General features: G+C 48.6%; 1 protein-coding gene across 4 annotated transcripts in view; it reads left to right on the forward strand.

Moving 5' to 3' along the window:
* KANSL1 (KAT8 regulatory NSL complex subunit 1) overlaps positions 1–22,238 on the forward strand; it is a 75,334-nt gene that overhangs the window by 39,659 nt on the left and 13,437 nt on the right. For all 4 annotated transcript variants that reach the window (XM_066567120.1, XM_066567118.1, XM_066567121.1 and 1 more), the window contains exons 3-5: positions 14,647–14,788; positions 18,042–18,146; positions 21,562–21,677. In XM_066567120.1, coding sequence (XP_066423217.1) covers positions 14,647–14,788; positions 18,042–18,146; positions 21,562–21,677 — 363 coding nt within the window. The remainder of the gene's footprint in view (positions 1–14,646; positions 14,789–18,041; positions 18,147–21,561; positions 21,678–22,238) is intronic.

Below are 22,238 nucleotides of genomic sequence, written 5' to 3' on the forward strand. Positions count from 1 at the left end.
GATGTTGGGAGGGTGACTCTCCTGGAGCTGTGGTGAGCAACTGGGATTGCTGCAAGAGGTGCTTGTTCTGAGTCTGTTCCACCTCCCTGTTTTCTAATTATGTGTTTGAATGTCTCCCTGCCTAGCTCACCTGTAATAAATCAGACACCCACAGGTTACATGACCCTTATCTCTGTCTCTTCTGATAAAGGTCTTTAAATGATGTTTCCATTAAGATTTTTAGCAAATATGTGCTGGAGGATTGCTTTTAAGGACCTAGCTGTGTTTGAACTCAGTTTTATTTCAAGTGTAGGCCAGCCCAGGTATTTTAGGCTGCCCTGTGCAGGTGACTGTAGGACTGTAACCCTGACCTGCTTGAAGCTCTCCTGGCAACAAATTTGCTGTCATGCTATAAATAACTAGAGACTTTCCAAACATAATTAGTTTCTTTATTGTCCTCTGAATAATGTGTGAAGCAGGTGTGAGCTCCACATCCCCTTCCAGCAGGACTTCCAGTTTGGAGGGGCAGGTGCACCTTCTGGCTGTGCCTGAGCATCTCTTGAAAGGTGTTTAGGTCCAAAACCTCCTCCCTGCCAGCTGTGGGTGCAGAGCTGAGCTCTGGTTGTCACAATGGGGCTGATTCCATGGAGTGATCCACACACTCAGCTCTGTCTTTCAACCACATCCAAATGAGCAGGGCTGAGCGTTTGAATGCTGTGAGTACCTGCTGGGTGCTGGTGGTTGGGGCACTGTGCTGAGACTGAAAATGTTTTGTGCTTAAATTCTCCTGAACAAGCACATGGTGTGTGTGTGGACAGTGTGTCTTGATCTTCCAGCTGCTGGCCTGGAAGGAGCAGGACAGGACTGCCATGGATGGAGTGGTGCAGGGCCTTGGGCAATGGGACATAAACACTGCTGGGAGAGAAGGCAAAATGATCCTGAGAGAACTGGCAGGAAAAGAAAGCAAGCAAGCTCAGAGAACTGGTGTCAAGAATACTTGTTTTTGCCTTGGATCATAAGGCCAGATGAGATCATTTATGTGAGAAGACATCACTGTGGAGGCTGATTTAGCTGAGTAAAGGCTTGTTTGCTTGAGCTGGAATAGATTTTCAAAACCATTCTTTTCCTGCTTGTAGGCATCAGTTCTTGTTTCCTCCCTTGCCTGTTGGGTTGGGAAGCCATGGAGCAAACACAGATTCTTGTGGGTGTGATCTTGTAGCCTCTTGCCATCTGAACAGAGCCTGAATTTGAACTGGAGATGTGATGGCTTTTTAAATCTGTTCTCATTTACTTAAAACTTGACTTAAAATTTTCTGGCTTGTTGATGGATCATTTACCACCCCTCCCTTCTTTTTTAAAGAAGGCTTCTTAGTGCTGTAATCCAACTGTGCTTTTCCTCAGTGATCCAGACTCACATTTCTCTCCATCTTTTAAAAACCCATAAATTCCAATACTATAATTCTGCCCTATATTCTTTTGTGTCAGCTGCATGCAGTCAGAAGTGTTAAGTGTGTTTCCATGCTCTCTTTTGCTGTCAGTATCAGTGAACCATCTTGCTGTCAGTGCTGCGTCTCACTACTTTTTGTTCCTTCAATCAAGGTTTATTTAGATTTTTGTTTTGCAGAAACTACTCAAAATGCCTCCTGTTCCTGGTCTGTCCTTTCAGTTGCTCATCATCTGGGACATGGTTTGTGTGCTCTGTGGGTGAGAACCATGCTGATGGCTTGGTCAAGAACCTGTCGAGTACCAGAGATTTTTTCAAAGAGAGTTATCTTTAAGCATTTAAACACATTTTATCTTGCATATGTGGAGTTTTAGACGTGGAGAAACTTAATGTGTACAGAAGATACTGAAGTGTGTTGCAGTTCTGACATGTCTGGTTCTGCCATGAGAGGGGTTTATTGTGGCTGCCCCATCCCTGAAGTGTCCCAGGCCAGGTTGGGCACTGGGGCTTGGAGCAGCCTGGGACAGGGGGAGGTGTCCCTGCCCATGGCAGGGGTGGCACTGGATGAGCTTTGAGGTCCCTTCCAACCCAAACCATTCTGGGATTCATTTGGGGATAGATGAAGTCTGATGCATCACTAAATGTTCTGCTACAATAATTTCTTTTAACACACACCAGGTGATGTTTTTCTTGTAAAGTTTGTACAAAGGTTTTGTTAGAGCTTTGCTAGCCTTGAAGCTGGTGTGCCCTAAATTCATGCTGTCCTTTAGACCCTAATTACCAGTGCACTTTGGCTCCATTCCCAGGAATGACCTGAATTGGAGGTGCTGGAAGGTGAGCAGCATCTGCTGCTTGGAGATGTGATTTCCATGTATGGGGGTCCTTTTCCAAAATAAAGTGGACTTCCTATTTGTGTTTTCCCTCTTGTAAAGTTTGGAGCGTGGAGCTGTTTAATCCAACTGGGATTTCATTGAAGAATTCCTTGGCTGCTTCTCTCTTGGCTCAGATGGTCCTGCCCTCTTCTTCCTCCTTGTCTCCTTTCGCTGTGCCATCTGTCTGTCATCTGCTTTTTCATTTCTCTGACCTATTTATGAAATATGTTTGCACAACCCCTTCTGCAGTGGCTGCAGAGAGGAGTGTTGGAATTGTGACCAGATTTATTTCCTCTTCCCCTTTGTTCAGTTTGTCAGCTCCAACCCCTTGGGATCAGTGGGTGTCTCTGCTCTTGTCCTAAGTGACACCTCAGTGGTTTCAGACCAGGGCTGTGCAGAGAATTTTCTGGTCACAGCAAGGCAGGACACAGCATAAACCTCAGAGGTTGGGATTTGTCTGAGTCCTGGCAGGAGGTGGAGTCGGGTTTGGGTTGCAGCTCTTGCTTGTCAGAGTTCAACTCTCACAAAGAGGAACTTTATTTCCGAGGCTTTGGACAGAGGTTTCATTGTCCCAGAACTGCCGGGCATGAAGGGGCTCATTGAGGCCCTGTCACCCATCCAGGTTCTGCCTCCACACCTGTCGAGGGCAGCAGCAGCCTCAGCTCCTGCCCTGGGGTTCTCTCCTTTCTCATGTGCAAGGATTAAGGCTTGGATTTGCTGCAGCTGGTCCCAAAGTCAGCCCAGGAGCAAGCAAGCTCTGGGAGCAGTGGGATGGCTGTTGGCACACATGGGGTGAGACACAGCGTGGGTGGGTCTGCTTCTGGAGAATCCTGGAATGGTTTGGGCTGGGAGGACCTTAAAGATCACGCCCTTCTACTGGACACTCTCCACTAGACCGGGTTGCTCCTGTCCAGCCTCATTTATTTTTCCCAGAATCGAATGTTCCACAGGCAGAGGTGGCTGTGAAGGGATGGCAGTGTTCTGAAAACCTCCTCAATTTCCCCGGTGCCTCTGGGTAGAGGCTTTCTCAGCAGATACATCTAGGAAATTTTGTCACTTCCTTCAGAAGTGTTTGTCCAGTCTCAACTGCTGCAAAATCAGAGCTCTGGGGGAAGAGTGGATTTTAAAAACAAAACAACAAAAAGGCAAAATAACACTTAATACAGGCTTCTCTAGATCAGATCGTGTTTTCTTTTGTAGGTCAGACATGATAATAAATATATTCAGGATTACTAAAGGGGAAAAATAGCTGTAGCTTTTTGAGTTTTGTTTGTGGTTTGCTTTTTCTTTTTTTTTTTTTTTTTTGAGACATTGAAGAAAGAAAATGGAGCACAAGGGGACAAAAAGAATTGCTGAACACAGCGTGTCCTTTCCCCAGCTTTAGGGAATAGCCAGAGTCTCTGGGAAGGACCTGAGCTGCAGGGAGAGAAGGAGGAAGCATTCAGGAGGGTGTAACAGTTGTAACATGGGAAGAGCTGCTCAGTCCTGCTCCCCAAATTCACATTGAAGATGCCTCATGTAGCTGAACTAATAAAAAGCCCAAACAACAGAGTTACTTCATGAGTGGATTGTTAACCCGCAGATGACCCCTTGCTTTTAATCTCAAGAAATGAAATGGAGCCCATATAATCACTCCTAAATTTGTGTGTGTGTGTCTGTGACACATATTTTGCTCCAGAAGAGCCTGGCAATGGTTGGGGAAAGCATCTATAGGATCAGAGATGCCACAAGGTGAAAACCCTCCCTTGGTTCTGCTTTTCTTCACCCACCTCCCTTGTGCCTGGGAGGGAGTGTGGGCCTGATCAGAGGAAGCCTTTTTGGCAAGTGTTTAATTAATTAAAAGAGAGAAGGTAGTAAATTGATGGTTACAGTGGAATGTCTTCTATGATGCTAAAACCATTCCACTCTAAAGTGATCTTGTGCCTGGGACAATAAATACCCCACAGATAACAGAGCCTCTTGACCGTGAGCCAGAACTCCTCTGGCCATTTAATAGATGAGAAAAAGATGTCAAGTCCCATGGCCAGGATCAAACAGCAAATCTGTGATGGAGCAGGGAAGTAGCAGAGTGGGGCTGGGGTCCAGCTCTGAGCCTTTTAAACTGTAAGGCTTTATTCTTCCCCCCTGCTCTGCCGTGTTGCACAAGATGGGTGAGAGCCCTCAGTTGGGATTCCACCTCAGCAGTGTCCTATTCCCTGAGGGAAGGTCTTTCTTTGTGATGTAGGAAATACATGGACTCTTCTATCAGCTTCTTGCTTTTCTTCCTTTTTGTTTGTTCTTTGCTCTTCTCCCAGGTCAGATGTGGATTTCCTCCTTGGAGCCTACCTGGAGTTAACCCTTAACTGTGCTCTCAGTGCTAGTTCTGTGTTGTCTCTTGTGGGACAGTGACTTTTGGCTCTGTAGGAGAAGTGCATGTGCACATGTGACTTTTATGTACTTGGACTCTCCAGAGCTCATCATCCAAAGTCGTTGTGTAAACTCTCCTGCAAGGAGTCCTTGAGGACGTGGCGCTGGCAGGGCTGTCCTCGTCCTGGGGGCTCCCTCAGGGCCTCGTGCAGCAAACAGGATCTGTGATTTGGATGGGTCATGTCCGAATCCCAGCATTCAGTCTGGGAGCATCGGCCACCCCAGCTCTGCAGGCTCACCCAGACCCCGCTTCCTTCCCCCTCCAACGCTCCTGTGCTCCCAGGCTTTGAATTACTCCCTGCTCTCTTTCAGCACAGTAAATAGGGGATCTGTAAGTTTAAACATTAAGGCCTTTGTCAGCCCAGAGCAGCAGAGGCCTCCTGTGGCTGCAGCTCTGTTTGGGGGAGGCCCTTGTTTCACAGGGCACTCACTGGGTTGTGTTGAAGGATGGTTTGGCAGCAGAGCAGGGCACAGGTGGAGCTCTGGCAGGAGCTGAGCTCCCCTTCAGCCACCTGAGAGGGTTCAGTCCCTGTCCCAAAGGCAGGGCCCCTGCCAGGGTGGGACCCTCAGCATCAGCTGCAGCCCTCAGAGGAGCTGCCAAGGGGCTCCTTTTTGTCTCCATCACTTCCTAGGAAATCACCCAGTGTTTGTTGTTCAGCTCCAGCCTCCAGTGTGTGCCACCTCTGCCGTGTGTTGGGTGAAATACTCCTCTCTACTGTCCAGAAACTGCTGGGGTTTAAAATTGTTTCTGGCAAACACGTTCAGAAGGTAGTTCAGGCTGAAATAGTGGCACTTAAACTGTGCTCTCTGGGACCATGCAGAGAGATTTGCAGATTGATTAAATGAGATTCATTAAATGATGGAAAACTCGATAAAGGAGCCAGGAATGCCCGAGAAATTCACGGGTGTTGACAGACAGCCATTGGTGCCAAAGCTGTGATGAGGAGTGGAGGAAAGTGACACCATGTGCTGGTGGTTGAATGCAGATGAGATGGGAAAGCTCCCTGAAAACCCTTCATTAGTGGCCAGAGTTGCTCTTCTGGAAGATTCTTCGACCTGCTCAGAGCTCAGCCCTTTCTTAGAAAGCAGAGATGCTGTTTTGTGGCTCCCATTTGATGTTTGAATCCAGTGTTTCTTCAGTCCTTTGTGTGCCAGAGCGTCGCTGATAAAAGGGGTTTCACGTGGCCGAACAATGCAGATTGTTCCTTTCTTCTCATGGAAATACAACTGCATTTTCACAGCCTTATTTTGGCCATCTACAGCCACCCCCAGGACAGAGCTCTGCCCAGAGCTCCTTTCTCCTGTGCCCCCAGTTTACCTACCCCAAACCAGCAGCTCCCCCTGCGTCCCCAGGGATGTCGGTCTCAGCTTTGATCCAGTGCCATGAAACCTTTCTGCATCTTTGCAGTGGAACACAATTGCTAAGTCCATCATTTCTACCTTCTGATGTGCTGCCTCAGGTGCTGCCTGACCACAGCTGAGTGCTGGGAGCAGCTGCTGCCCTTCTCATCCCCATGCTCCATGGCCCCTTCCCACCATTTCTTTGGCTCCAGGCAAAGCCCAGCACAGCGTGACTCACATCAGTCTCCTGCTCTCCCTCTCCCTTTCCATTTCTCTCTGGACTTTTTCCATGCTCCTCTACTATACAGCAGTCCTTCAGCCAGGATTATATTATCTCATTTCTTAGATAAAGCGCTTGGAGGCCAGAAATGTGTTATTTCTGTGTTAACTGGAATGGCTCTTTGGGTTGAGAGAGGAAACTTTGCTTGGATTGGTGCCAGAAATAGCATGGCTGCCCCTTCCCTTGACTAAATGACCTTCAGATTTAATATTGATGTGTAGCTTTATTCTTGCTCTGATTTGGATTGAAGAGGTGATCTTTGCTGGGAGCTGTGTTGGGTAGGGACTTGTGCTAAGAGGGGCTGCAGAGGAGCAGAGCACAGCAGCACAGAGAATACCTGCATCCCTGGGTGTTCTCTTTCCTAAAAAGACATGGTGTTCCGGTTGCTTTGAACAGGGATGACCTCCCCATGCCTCAAGCCAAAAAAGAAAAGGAAATCTCGTTTTTCCTATGACTCTGAAGCTACTGGGATTGAAGGCTTGGAAATCAGGGCAAGTCCCTGAGTGAGTGGGCCTGAGCTGGGGTTGCACTCGTGGAACTTGCTACCGGTGCTCTCCCAAAGGCTGGGGAGCAGATTGCTGCTCCCCTGGAAGGCAGGGAGCCTTGGGACTGCACCTGCTTGGTGAATTCATACCTCTGATGCAGTTCTGCATTGATGTTTCTGTGCTGCTTTGTCCCCTAAAATCCAGTGTGGATTCCCCCTTACTCCAAGCCCAGCCCATTTCAGTCTTGTTTGGCCCTGCTGAGAACTTCTGCTCCTACTGGAAATCTTCCCTGGCTTCTATTTGGTTTGTCCTGATGTCATTACATGGTTCAAACAAATGTAGTTTTTAGAATCATAAAGTGGTTTGGGTTGAAAGGAACCTTAAAGCTTATCCAGTCTCACCCCCCTGCCATAGGCAGGGACACCTCCCACTAGACCAGGTTGTTCCAAGTCCCAGGCCTTGGACATTTCCAGAGATGGGGAGTCAAAAATTATCTGGACTTCCTGATTGATGCCTTTGTGTGAGCTTAAAATCCTCCTTGCTCTAATGTACTGTGAGGAAAACTGGAAATAAAAACTTTTTAGGACACTTCTGTGAGGAGGGTTTAGAGCTTTTGTGTTCCAGGTACAGAGCAGAGTGTAGTTTGTGATCTCAGAGCTGTGTTCAGGGGCACAGTGTCGGAATTCTGCATTTGGAGACGTGTTTGCAGAGCTCTCTCCTCTTCCTCCCAGGACATGAAAGAGCAGATAAGGAGGGTGAGGTCATCCCAGCAGTGCAGAAATTTCCCAGGCCTCGAGCTGAGCCTGTTTCAGTGTAATCACTTATCCTGAAGTTTCATTTTGATCTTGGGCTGCAGAACCTGTGGAGTTAAACAAAAGCCCCCCTGGTCCCCATGAGCCATGACAAAACACCCTTTGACCTCAGGTCTTAACGGCTGCATAATGAGGAGTGGAGAGACTGAAGCTGCTTTTTCATGCCTGGAGAGATGGGAGTATCCAGTGCTGCTCACTCGTCTGTCAGTGTTTACTGGGTGCACTGGGTGGGGGCTGAGAGGAAGACTCTATCTCCTGTGAGATAAACCGAGAGGAAAATGAAAGCAGGTTTTATTTGTTGCCCTGCTCACTTCCACCCTGGAGTGACAGTGATCAGGAGTGGCTGAGTTGAAAACAAGTTTCTGCATCCTGTATCAGTGTGTAGTGAGCTCTGTTGTTGGGAGGTTTGGTAAATACTGAAGGAATAGTCAATCAATTCCCCTCTTGCAAGGAAGAGTTCTTTGCTTTGAGATTAACTCCACTTTTTTCTTAGATATCTCATTGTGAGATTGTTTTGCTGGTGCTGCCCAAGTGGGGAAACTTCAGGACACTGAGACAAGTGTAGTGGCACTTGTTCAGATGGAGTTGAGAGCAGCACAGTCAGGAAACACCTTTGTTAGTGCCATTCACCTTATGGCCTGAGCTGGAAGGGTTAACATCCTGGAGAATCATTCCATAAATTCTTCCTTCAGTAACTCTCCTGAACAACGAAAGCAGGTCCCAGATAAGTCCTGTTCTGGCACAGTGTTGTGTTGGTGCTGCTCACCAAAGCTCAGGGCTGTCATCCTCACCCTGGCTGTAATTTCTGTAGTTTCTGTATTATGGAATATTGATTTACTGTGGAGCATAAAAATGTGCCGTACTCAGCAGAAGGGCCTCTCCAATTGTTATGCTCCAGGAACACTGCTGCTCAGGAATGTGAAATAAATTTTCCCTTTTAACAATGGATCCTGATTTGCATAGTCTCTATTCTTGTTCCCCGGGGACTGTGGCACTAATGGGCTGCAGCGAGCGCTCCCCCACTTGGACACCAAACTCCTCTATTTGCTGCATACAAAGGGCTTTGCTGTGGAACAAGTGTAATAACTTCTCAAACAGTTTACTCTGCGCCGTAATTGTCTCCTCTCTGTTGTGCTCAGTTTTGTTTGAAGGGCTTAGAACACTGAACGCCCCCTTCCTTCTCTTCTTTGATGTTTTAATGGCATTATTCTCTGGGAAGCTTGTTTTCCAGCAATCCAGAAAGTCACATCATCCCATGCTGCCAAGTGAGGTGATCTCATGGTGCTGAAGGGAGACCAGGAGCTGGGAAGTGCCTGCTTTGCTCTGCTGGGGCTTTGCTTTGGCAGCAAGCAGAGCTTTAGGATAGAAGTGCAATATCCAAGATAATGGCTTGTGGTTGTTGCTGGTTGTGCTCATGATGTCAAACCTCTGTCATCGCTTGCTGTATCCTCTTAGCGAACAGGAGTCACTGGCCCTCAGCTCCTGAGTTTGCCAGAAGAAAGTTATACATCTCTTGGTGAGATCCCACCTTTAATGAGAAGAGGAGAAAAAAAACCAAAGAGCACAATTTCCATTGGTTTTGTGCTTCTGCCACTTCGTGCTTTCTTGTAGAATTTTAACTCCTAGTGAAAAATCTGGGTCTAAGAAAGGTAATGATTCTCCTGTGCAACCCAGACCTATTGGGAAGCTGCTATAAGCAAGATTATAATATTGATAAAGCAAAATTATAATATTGATATCCTTCTCAGCAAAAAAAAAGGATATGCCCCTGGAAGATTTTTGTTGTAAGTTTGAACAATGGTGTTTCAGGCATTTTGAGGGAAAAGTGGGCATTCTTGGTTCATAGTTTGTAGTGTTGAGAATGGCATCTTAACCAGAGCTTTAAGGGAGAAATTCCCGATGAACTGAACCCAGTTGGAGCAAACCTTGGAACCTTGTGTAGTGTCACCTTTTCATTCCTGGATTTAGCTGCAAGGGACTAAGAAATGCCTTAATTTCTGGAGTGAGGGTGATCAGGCGGAGTCTGCACACAGACAGTCCAAGCTGCTCTGCTCTGCCTGCCTCAATGCCCATGAGCACGTGGAGAGCTATACTGAAAAATGGGCCCAATAAATTCCCTCAGAACGTGGTATTTTTCAGCTGACTGCTCTGCTGAGCCTCTGGAGAGATGTTTTCCTGGTGTAACAGGCAGCTTGTGGTGACCACACTTCTGATCCAGCCTCCTGTCCTTCACCTTCCCCTTCTCTCCTCACACCTTTGTCCGTGGATGCTAAGCAGGGTTCAGGCATGGCCCAAAGTACTTGTGTTGGCATAGCTGCAAGAATAAAATCCTGATTTTTGGCTATTGTCACAGAACAATTGTTGCTGCTGAGGGCTCAAGAGCAGCTAGAGCTGGGAATGGCTGTTTTTCAGGCAGTCAGCTGAATAAATGCTCGGGGCAGTGCATAAATGTGGTGGTGTAAAGATGCGGGGCACTTGGACTTGAAACAGCGCAGAAGAACTTCTGAGACAGCGTTCTGCCATTTCCAGGCCTTGGTGGGAGCTGCTGCCTGTTCTCTCGGGGGTCAGTGTTTGCACAGGGATTGTGGACGGGCTGGGGACGGCCAGCACAGGCAGGAGTGACTCAGTGTCCCCGTGAGTCACCCTGGTGCTCCGGGCAGGATCCCGAAAAACCCCCGAGGCCTGGGCGGATGGGATGGGATGGGATGGGATGCTGTGTCACCAGCCTGGTGTAGCACCTGGGGCTGTGGAGTTCCACCTTCACAGAGTCCTGCAGTCCTTTCAGTTAGAAAAGCCCTCTGAGACCATCTGGTCCAGCCTTGGGCAGAGCTCTGGGGCTGCTCTGCTCGGGACCTTAACTCCATTCCAGACCCCAGCAAGGGCTGATGGCACAGTTTGTGCAGGGCTTGATTCACAGCCAGCAGTGCTGTCTGAGCTACAAGCAGCAGGGAAATTAAAAAACCAGTGATTTTTAGTTTACTGCTGAGAAACTAGGCACTTCTGTCTTGGGGCAGGAGCTTGGCTTAGCCCTGCTCATGCTTTAGGATTTGTGCTCCCAAGTTTTCCCTGAGCAGTGGGGGCTTTTCAGTGGGAATAAGTCTTTACTCCCAGCCCGTGGAGGTCCTGGGTTTGTGTGAATATTGGAATGAATGAGCCAAGGGGAGGTTGGAAGGAGATTCAGCAGAGTGCTGAGCACATGCTGGGAATAAAGAGCCCTTCAAAGCTGATGGTTCTGGCCAGGGGTGGGGGCGGGTGTTCAGCTGAACAAATTGTTCACTTTGGCTTCTTTGCAGGCAGAAATGTTACGATCAGCTAATGAGATTGTTCTCGAGCCTTGTGGGGTTTTCTCTTCCTCCTTCAGAGTCATCATGAGAGTGGGTTTGGCAGAGCTTTAACTCTTGCTCCACACACTGATCTGGTTTTGCATTGATACAAAATAATAATAATAAAATAAATAAATGTATATATATAAAACACCTTGGTGAGCTGAAGAATGAATGTGAAGAATATACAGGGACATGAGCAAAGTGGAAAATAGCAGCTGAATTGGTTGTCTTATTGAAGAAAGGTCCCATCCTGTATCTCCTGGGCTCTGTCCCAGTGCCACGGTGAGGCCCCTCTGTGGGAAGGGCTGGAACATTCCCAGTTTACCTCTGGAAGGTGAGGGAGGCTGAGCTGGGTGTCCCTGGGGGAAAAGTCTCAAATCACTCTCACGTGATTTCTTCTGTCCAAAGCTGTGCAGGAAAGAGGAGAGTAAATACAGCGTGGCCTCTGCACTGGAAGGTGACTGCACTCCAGGGACAGCAGAGCCCCTGGGAATACACCAGTCCAGGGTGGAGGAGGGGAACCATATGGGAAGTGCCTGGAGTTTATTGCCTCATGTTGTGGCACTAATCTGTGAGTGCCCGAGCTCTGGGAGCTGCCCTGGGCTGTGCCACCTCCTGGCATCGGTGCCAAAGGCATTCTCTGGTTCCCAGTGAACCCTCCCATGGCTGTTCCAGCTCTCAGCCTGCTTGGCTGCCTGCAGAGCTTCTCAGTGTTTCTGGGCTGTGTTTCTCTCTCTTCTGGCATCGACTGTTTCTTGCAGCGTGACCTGTTATTCCTCATTTAACATCGAGATAGTTTGGGTTTGCTCGAGTGCTTGGAGTGGCAGAAACAATCTCCCTCCAGACCCCAGTGGCTGTTTCTCATTCATTCTGCTGATTCCTGGAAGTGGATCTGATAATGTAGCTCCCCTCCAGTCTGTAACTTTTTTCTGATCTGAAATCAGTTCTAGCTCCATTTTTCTGTGCTGCTCCATGTCATTACCAGGGTGGTTTGGCAACAGCTGGTGGGCCTGCTCTGCTCACTTTGCAGCTGGGCCTTTAGTAGGGCAGTCTCCTGGTGAAAAATAAGTCTGCTAATCTCTAATTCCCTCCGTTTGTTGGGGCTGTCTCTGCCTGCCTGGTTGGAATTCAGCTGCATGGACTCAGCAGAAAGCAGCATGGGCTGGTGGGTGGATGGGCTGCCTGAGGGACTTGAAACTGAGGCTGAGATTGGATATTGGGAAGAAATCCTTCCCTGAGAGGGTGGGCAGGCCCTGGCACAGGGTGCCCAGAGCAGCTGGGGCTGCCCCTGGATCCCTGGCAGTGCCCAAGGCCAGGTGGGCACTGGGGCTTGGGGCAGCCTGGGACAGTGGGAGGTGTCCCTGCCATGGCAGGGGATGGAACTAAGTGATCCCTGTGCCAGGATGTAACCACCCTCACAGGGAGGGGTTTCTTCCCAATATCCAATCTAACCCTTCTCTCTGTCACTTTAAAGCCGTTCCCCCTTGTCCTGTCACTCCGTGCCCTTGTGAAAAGTCCCTCTCCGTTTTCCTTGTAGACTCTGTTCAGATTCAGACAGAAAGGAGAGGGTTTTCAGGGTTTTCCTCTCCCCCAGAGCAGGAGGAGGTTTCACATCCCCAGTGGTCACTGCAGGACATCGCACTCTATGCTGTGTGCATGGTTGCTCCTTTCTAAAGCTAGACAAGAAAAGAATCATTTTCACAAATGCTTGTAGAGGCATTAAAGCTGAGGAATATCCTTGGGTCCTTGTCCCAGAGCTGATCCCCACGAGGGAGCATCCATCCCATGATGTTGCTGCCAGCACCTCGCAGGGAAGGGTGGGACCGAGCTGGGAAAGGCTCAGTTCTAAATATAGAGGCACTCCGCTCGGTGCTGTTTTGGAAAGTGTGGCTGAGCCATCATTCTGCTCTTCCCCTCCTCCAGTGCTGCCGCAGGGTGTCAGAGGATGAAGTGTGCATTACTGTGTTTCGCTTTCTTGGGTTATTTTTGGTTCAAATCCAGTGGGTTTTTCTGGGGTAGGATGTGTCCTGATTTTAAGGTGAGGAGCAGGTCTGCTGCTGCTTGTGCTGCCATGTCATTTAAGAGACTAAATGGATTTTAAACTATTCTTTTCATACTTAATCTCAATTTCTGTGTAATCTGAGCAAAAGAATAGGCTGTATTTATCAGCACAGGCCAGTGTCCCAGCAGGCAGAGGTGCTTTGTAATGTTGGGAGAGGCAAACTTAGGGAATTGGCACTTGGGATGTACTCTCAGCAGCATTTGGTTCTAAAAACTTGCTTCTAAAAATTCCCAGGGCTCTGTGGCTCCCCAAAAGAGCAAACTGCTGAAATCTGGCTTTATTGAACCCCTGAAGGTGTTTTGGAGAAGGCTGGAAGGGCAGAAGGCAGTGGATGCTCTTGCCTCTTTTGTGGGAACATGGTCTTGCAGGGACAGCCAAGGGTCCAGCAGGAATATGGATAACGTGTCTTGTTCTAAATGCAGGGGTTTCACTTGCAGTTTGAAGCGACCAACTCCTCCTTTTCAGGGTATTTCTCTTAGTTGATTTGAAACTTGTAATAACCCTGGGACTTTTTTGTATTTATTTCATTTTTAGGCAAGTGCATTTGGTAGCAGTTATGCCTGAATCAGGGCAGAGGCCCAGGAGGTGCAGATTTTTTGAAGAACTTGATGATTTCTTCTCCTTCCCATCTTTGCAGCTGGGGCTGCCTCAGTACAAAACCTCATTTACCACGTGCTGCTTCTGCTGTCGTGGCTGGTTTCAGCTCTGAAATGGGTTCATCTCAGCAGAAGACTTTCTGGTTTGATTTTGGAGGAAACATCTGGACATTGCTGTGGCTCCCCTGCCCCACATGCTCTGGCTGGTTCAAAATTCCTACGCAGAAGGAGGGGGGCAGATGGGCAAAGGGAATTATTTTGTGATTAATTTCTTAATTGCTAAGCATCCAGATGTGGCAAAGGCTTTGTGCAGCAACATTGGATTTGTCAGCACTTTCTGCTGATGCTTTGTTTCCACACCATGTCAGGGTTTTCTTCCTTTCTGGGAAGCCTTAATGTTTATCCACAGGAATCAGTGTGCTTAGGGTATATTTTCATGATACTGTGGCTTTTAACATGGAGAGTGGAGCTGTGGATTTATCCATTCCTCACCATCTCTGTGTTCCTGTCTGCCCTGGAGTGCAGCAGTAGGGATTGAGGGTGCTTTGATGACAGCTGATGTTATTTCCTGGCTTCTTTATTTGCTTGGTCCATCCATCAGATGCAGAAATCAGGGTTGCTTTGCTGCTGCCTGCTCTGTCCTTTGCAGCACACCATTGCGAGGGAGCAGCTTGTGCAAGGTTGGCCCTGTTGGTCCTCTCCAACTTGTAAACCCCATCAGTGGTGGTTGTGAAACTTGTCACTGAGGTTTAATTGTGGCCACATGGTATGAGCTGTGTTCAGGTGGATTTGGGGACTGATGCCAGGGACTTTTTTTGAAGACTTCAGTCACTGGGGGTGCCAGCAGATGTTGGAATATTGCTCTGCACAGACACGGCCCTTGCAGCACGTCTGTAATTCCTTGGTAATTATTAGCAGTGGTGAGATGGTATCAGTCCTGCCATCCAGAATGCAGCTTTTGATCTGTCTGTCAGTTCTCCTTGGATTTCTGCGTGTGCTGTGTAATTAAAATCACCCTGAGCGTGTGTGTGTGTGTGTTGCAGGAGGCGGAGGGCAGAGTGGAGGTGGGCAGCAGACCGCGCCGCCATCGTCAGCCGCTGGAACTGGCTCCAGGCCCACGTGTCGGACCTGGAGTACCGCATCCGGCAGCAGACGGACATCTACAAACAGATCAGAGCCAACAAGGTGAGGGCTGCGGTGGGGTGGGGTGGGATGGGATGGAGCAGGAGGGACGGGATGGAGCGGGATGGGGCAGGAATGGAGGAGGATGGGGCAGGATGGGATGGGATGGGACAGGATGGGATAGGATTGGACAGGAATGGAGCGGGATGGAATGGTGCAGGATGGAGCAGGATGGGATGGGACAGAGCAGGATGGGGCAGGAATGGAGCAGGATGGGGCAGGAATGGAGCAGGATGGGGCAGGAATGGAGCAGGATGGACAGGATGGAGCAGGATGGGACAGGACACGGCAGGAATGGAGCTTCATGGGATGGGATGGGATGGGGCAGGATGGTGCAGGATGGGATGGGGCAGGAATGGAGCAGGATAGAGCAGGATGGGATGGGGCAGGATAGAGCAGGATGGGATGGAACAGGATGGGGCAGGAATGGAGCAGGATAGAGCAGGATGGAACAGGATGGGGCAGGAGGCCTTTGTGCACTGTGCTTCTGCTTTGCCTCCTGATGGCTCTCTCTGACACCAGAGAGTGCAGATGTGAAGTCTGATGCTTTTCCCTCCTGCCTCTCTCCCAAAGCAGATTGCAAAGCTGTGACTAATTGTAATGCAATTTGGCATGGGCTGAGTGTAATTCCTGTCCCTGGTTCAGTATGATGGCGTGAAGGGAGCAGTACCTTGCTTTAGAGTCAAGGTGCTGAGCAGAGCTGCTGCTGTTGCATGTGTGATGCTGTTCCCCATCACTCAAGCCTTTTTCTTTGATATTTTTTTAAAACCTTCCCATTCTTTCTTTCTGGGATAAAAACAACTGAGATTTAGTGGAAAAGGGAGAGGCCTGTGGAGGAAGTTAGTTCAGATGCTATCTGAACAGGCTTAAAATTGAGTCTGTTCCATAAAAAAAGATCATTTTTTGGTGCTGACCTTTCTCTGTAAAAGGTATTTTTTTAGCGTTGCTCTCAGATGGTGGGAGAATGGGGGAGAGCAGAGAAGGGATGAGGAAGGGATTGTTATGGAGGCTTGTTCAGGCATGCACATCTAAATGTCAGGCCTTGGAGGAAGGAATGTCTGGAGTTTGTGGCAAGAAGGCTCCTGGTATTGCATCAACGGAGAGATCCTCAGGAATTCAGTCTGGCAAACGCCTTTCCCAAGATGTGTGCTGCTCTGGGGGTGGTGGGGAGAGGCTTCCAGGGGGTAGAAAGCAGGGGAGGGAGACTGGACTTTGATGCAGCTGTGCAGAAAAACAGGCTTAATTGAGTGAGTGAGGGCTCTAAATGAGTAGGTGGAAGAGCACGGCTTGTGAGCAGAATCCATTACTGAGATTAGGGCAAAAGGCTTCTGGGAAGTAGGCAAATGAATGATTCTTCAGAAAGAATCATCTTCCTTCTGTCTTAGAGCTGACAGTGCAGCATGGTTTTAAGTGCAAAATACAAAATAGCTGAAGGTTTATATGCTAGAAGTTAAGTAATGGAAGAAATGAGGAAAATAATGTAATGACGTGGAAGGTTCAGGGCTTTCACCAGGTGATGGCAACTTGACAGGCTCATGAAATGGCCTGGTAATGGTTACAAGCATCCCCTGTGCTTTTATAAGGCTGCAGCTTCAAGGTCTGAAAGGAGGTTCTGGCCAACAGGATCATCCTCTCTGATTTGTTCAAACCAAAACTCAGCTGGGATACCCAGGACATGAATTTAAGATAAAACATGTTGCTTAAGGTGCAGGGTGTTCAGAACTTGAGTGTTTTGGGTAGTGGCTGTTCTGCCTGAAGAAGAAAAAAATCAGAACCATGAGTATCACATACCCCATCTCTGATGGGGCTTGCTGGAGATTATTCTTGCACCCAGCTGTTGTTATCTTGATGTCATTGAGCTCTGGGATGGTTGTAAAACAGATTCTGTTTGCACCAATGAAAAACTAGAGACCATCTTAAAAGGGCTTGGAACAAGAATAGGAGACTAGAGAAACAGCCCTGTGTTTCAGTAACACACCAGCCTGTTGGAATGGATTTGGCTTCAAATTGTACAAGGAAAACAGTTAAAGAATTTGGAAACACCTTGTTTTTTCTATCAATATTACTTAACTCCAGCTTATTGGGCCATAAGGAGGTTAAAATGTAGCTGTTGCAGGAATTCAGAGTTCTGCAAGTTCTAAAGTTCAAAGAAATTTGATTTCATTCTTTTTTAGTTTAATTACCTTTATGTGTTAGAGTTTACATCCCAGTGTACCCTTCAAGAAAGACACATTGCTGTGTCAGATCAAAGCAAGGGAAGGACGAGGCAGTCAAAAATAACCCTGTGTTTTGAGGGTAAACTGCTGCCTGGGAGTCTCAGCAAGAATTGTGCTCTCAGCACATTCAGATCAGCTCAGTCGGAGCCTGGTGAGAAGTGGAGGAAAACACCAAATCAGGGAGCTCAGAGCTGGTTGTAGAATACCCTGTTTGCAGGCACTTAAAAATAGCAGGGAAGCCTTGTGGCTCTGTCCTCCCTGCAGATAACGTGCCCAGGTTCCCTCCAGGCTCACTTTGCTGTGACACACTGTGCAACCCCCAGAATTGTTTTCACGTGACTGATCTGCCTGTTCTTGATCTGAGCAGCCCCATCACAGTTCCCTCTTTGACCAGATGCTGCTCACTGGGGCTTGTCCTTGTCCTGGGCTGTGTTTGTGGCCTGTAGGTTCCACCAACTCCCTGATCCCTTGCACATTTTGCCCTGCTTTGTTATAATACAGCCCAGAATATGCATAATTACAATGATTTTATTTCACTTCGTGTTGTTCTGAGAGCAAAGCAGTCCTGCCTTTAGGTTAGGCTTCAGTTAAACAGGAGCAGGACAGCATATGTTAAACCCGATAAAACAGTGCTCAGCCACTGTGCTTTGTCCCACTAAGTTTATAGCAATGTCTTTCTTTCCTTTCTGAATTTTTGTAAATATCACTTTTGAGGGGGCAGGGGGAAGTCTGCTCAGAGGAACAAGTTGGTACATTTTCATCACCAGCTCAGAATTGTTTGCTTGGCTGTGGTGGCAAGTTCCCCTCTGCAGGACGAGGGCAGCTGCTGTGGCTTGGCTGGCACGTGGGGAGGAGGGCAGGCTGGGGACAGGCTGTGAGCTGTTCAGCTGAGGTGTCAGGGAAAGGCAGGCAGCAGGGATTGGGTTTGGCATCGGGTCTGGAGGCCGTGGTGGGAAGGAATTCAGCACTGGGGGTGTGGGGGTGCAGTTTCCCTGTGGACACCAAAGGATCTGCAGCTCATTCCTGTTCCTCTCTTGCAGGGGCTGATAGTTCTTGGTGAAGCTTCGCCCCCTGACCCTGCAGTAGATGATTCCTCCCGTCCTGTTAGGGCTGAAGTCAGGCTGGAGCCTGGGGCTGAGCGCCTGGTAAGTGCCAGCGTGGGGCTCACTGCTCCAGTCTGGGGAGGGAAGGCTCATCCCTCGAGCTGTGGGGCACAGGGATGCTCAAACCATGGCACTGGCCTCGTGGAGCAGCTCCTTGCTGGGAATCACTGATCTTGGTCTGAGCTCACCCCCTCCTGCATTGTTCTGGGGTTAATAAACAATAGGATTTAAACACCTTTTGGAACAGAGTTCCTGGGGGTACCTTTGTAATATGCATTAGCATTTTGTGAAGCTTTAAAATCCTAACTAATCCCTTCCCTCCAGCAAAAAAAGTACCTCAAACTGAGACCAGCATGATTAGCAAAGGCTGCTAAAGATGTGGCTATTTAATATCTGCCTGAGCATCTGAGCATTCCCCCTTGGAAAGGGCACTAATGATTGCAGTGAGATGCACTGGAAACTATGCAGAGTGCCAGGTATTTATTATTTAATGCAGAAATGTAGGGCACAGACTGAAGGCTTGATCATACTGTTCATCCTGCCTGTGATTGCTTTGGATCCTGGGGGATGCATCAATGCATTAAGATGGAGGGTTTGCAAGTTGTGGTGGAGCAGGAGCAGAAGGGTGGTCCCTGAAACTTGGGCAGGTTCTACTTGGCACTTTGTTGTGGCCACTCCTGCAGCCCTGTTGTGCCTTTTTAGGAAGCAAAGGGTGTTTATTCCCCTTGCACAGGGACTCCCCCATCACTCCACACTCCCAGCTTCTCTGTGACACTGCTGGAAGTGTCACCCCTGGAACCGCCGCCTCCGGCACCCAGCCCCTGGCTTTGTGCTTAATTAGGGCTGCTCATTAGGGCAGGCTGTTGAGTCAGAGCCCTGATCTGCTCGAGCCAGAGATTACCCAGAGACTGAGGGCTCTTACTGGAAAGGGATCTCTTGGGCCTTTCCTGGAGAGGTGCTTATCATTTTGGCCCCCTCCAGGCCTTTTCCCCCCAAACTGGCAGAGTTAGAGACACATCTGCAGCGTGGAGCAGAGGGAGAAATCCATCCTGTCTCATGCCCAGCTCCCCTGGATCTCCTCCTCTCGTGAATGCCTCGGATCCGTGTCCTTGGGCATCGGCTTCCTACGTGGGATGGGGCTGATAATCCCCAGAGGAACTAATCCTATCACCAGTGGAGGGAAGGGCTTTGCAAATAAGGCCTGGGAATATCTTCTGGGAAATGGAAGCTCAGTAGGTGAAGAAATATTTTTGTCTGAAGATGGAAATGACATGAAGCCCTGAAGACATTACTTGGCTGTTGATTTTGGTTCCTTGGATTGCTTGTCTAGTGAGGGGCTGCACTTGATATTGCCCCCTAATTAAATATTTCTAGTAATAGGGTGGAGGTCTGAACCTGCCTGCTTCTGTTAGGGATTTTTGGGAATACAGAGGACATTCCTGGTGTTGTCTCATGACCTGTCTGCACACAGCTGCTTTGCTGCCCTGATGTGCAACAGCAGATGTACTACAATTGAATCTTCCACACCCCCCCCAAGATTCCCAGGGATCCAAAGGACCTGGACTTCCAGACCCAAAGCACATAGAAGAGCTCAGTCAGGAGCAGGGGTGTGATCCTGGTGCTATGGATGCTGCTCTGGATCCCAGGCAGCCCTGGAGGACAGCACAGCCTTGGGAGGGAGGTGCACCAGGAGCTGGCATGAGAGTGAGAGTGCAGGAGGTGTTGGCTCTGCTCGTGTGTTGGGTACACCCATCCCAGGGTGATAAAGGGAGCCTGGGCTGCTCCTGATAAATACACGTTGGATTGATGCTTTCCAGCTTCTCCACAGGAAGCTGAGTCCCTCTGTTCCTGTCTTGAACCACCAAGACAGAGCAAACTCTTGGAGAAGAAGTTCCTCATTTAAGACCCTTTCTGTAGAAGAAAATAAAGGATTTCAAAAGAGCTTGTGAGTCACGAGTACCCGCCCTGCTGCACCAGGGGTGCCTCTGGCGGGTGTCACATGGAGGCTCAGCCTTGCCAAGCCTCTGGAAAGCAGAGGGAAAGTGCTCAGCTCCTGCATGACTTCACCTGGCTGGGCTGCTGAGCTTACCTGATGTCTCAGGTGTGAGCTGATCTCGCTCCTCCGTCTCTCTGGGTTGGTCTCATCCTGTCTTTGCTCCCCCATAGTAGAAACATCTCTTTTAGCAGAAGTGTAAAAACCCCTGCAAAGTTCCTCAAACAGGCCCAGGCAGAAGTTGTCTGAGTTGTTGAAGATGGCCCTTCCCGGGGTGACTCAGGTGTCTCCTCTTCTGGAAACCGTTAATCCAGCAGTGCCATGGCCTGGGCTTGTGTATTGAGTTGGGGGGTGTTTGCTGGGAAGATTTAATCACCACAATCCAGATGGGTTTGGGATGGAGTCAGGGCCAAGCAGGGGGCTTGGCTGACCATCTGTGTGGTGTCAGAGCTCTGCTTTTGCCTTTTTTCATGGTACTTGAACCACATCACCACTGTGTGTGCTCAAAGGGGGAACCCCAGCGAGAGACAGGGCAGGGAGTGTAGGAAGTACCACACAAAGGATGAAATCAAGTTTAACCCCAGGGAGGAGCACATCTGACACCACAAACAGGGGGCTGCATGGGAGGGGCTGAAGGTGGTGAATGCCAGAGGTTTGGACACACTGCTGGGCTGCAGGGTGGGGAGCAGGAATGTCACTGGTGGGAGGTACAAAGCCAGTGTGTCCTTGGAGGCTCGGTGACAATCCTGCTGCTCCCTGCAGAGCCAGGGGGGTTGTGTTTCAGACCTCAGGCAGAAGGGATTGGGGAGCAAAGTGTTTTTAACTCAATTTTTACTCACTTTACTCTGCCAAAAAGGTGTTTCCAGCTTTGTGTTTATGCAGCACTTTCAGTGTTGCAGACTCGCCCTGCTCCCATCCCAGCCCCACAGCCTGGGTTCACGCTCATTTAAAACACTCCCTAAAATGCTGTTTGGACTCTGTTTGCACAGGTAGTAAGTTAAAATGCAAATTCAGTTTTGCAAGTCAGTTCCCCACTCCCTCCCTCCCTGTTTTCCCCCAAAGTGCTTCAGCAGGAGCTTTCAACCACATGGCTCAGAACAGAAACCAAACTGCAGGAGAGACTGCAGAGGTTTACAGGTGGTGATGAACTTGTTTGCACCATGGAGACAAAATGCTAAAATCTCCTTAAAGCCCTCAGCCTTTCATGCTCCTGGTTGCCTGAGGGGAATTAAAGTCCTTTGGATCTTGGAATGAAAGAGCTGCCATGTATCCATCCTCTTGCTGTCCCTAAGATCCCCTTATGTCCCTGCTCTCCTGTTCATACAGTGACTTCTGAACCCTGCTTTGAAGTCCTGTGTGGAAATCCATGGCTACAGTGCAGAATCCTCAACCAGAACCCAGTTATACTAATTGTGGCTATTTAAGAAGCTTTTAATTATTTCTATTTTTCTCACCCTTCCTTAGAGTGTGTCTGGATCCCAGCCCCTAGAAAGCTTGGGAATTTCTGCTGCAAATACTCCTGAATCCCATCCCACCAAGCCCTGTGGAGCACCAAGACCTGTCAATGGAGTTATTAACACGTAAGCTCTTGGATATTCTGGAAGAGTTTGCTTTTATGATCTTTGCAATGTCCCGTTGGAAACCAGGCTGTAACTGGGTTGGTAATGGTACAGATGGTGTCTTTTTTCAAAAAAGTACAGTAGTAGATCATGCCTGGAAACATTTTGGAGGAGATTGCTTGCTTGAGGTTTTCTGCTGCATTGTTTTGCTGAAAATGGAATTAAACTGAGCTGTGTTTACATGAACAAGCCCTGCAGGCAGCTGTGCACTGAGCATGGGCAAAACTATGAGTAGTTTTAATACATCTGCAAATTGTGTGATTCAAAGGTACTAATGCCCTGCTCACAGAATTATCTGTAACCACTGACCCACTTTATTGGAGTTATGGAGGAATTCCGTTGATTTGGGGAGTAAAACTTCCTAAATTCTTATTTCTCCAGGCTGCTTTTGTTGACAAAGTCTTGAAACGGGTAAATGAAAACAAGTGAAAGACATTCATTGATGCTACAGGGTTGAACTACTTGAAAACCCTTGAAAAACGTTGCACTTGTTCAGTGCCTTGAGGAGGCAGGGAAAAAGAG

The sequence above is a fragment of the Molothrus aeneus genome, chromosome 28 (genome assembly GCF_037042795.1).
Source record: "Molothrus aeneus isolate 106 chromosome 28, BPBGC_Maene_1.0, whole genome shotgun sequence".
NCBI lineage: Eukaryota > Metazoa > Chordata > Aves > Passeriformes > Icteridae > Molothrus > Molothrus aeneus.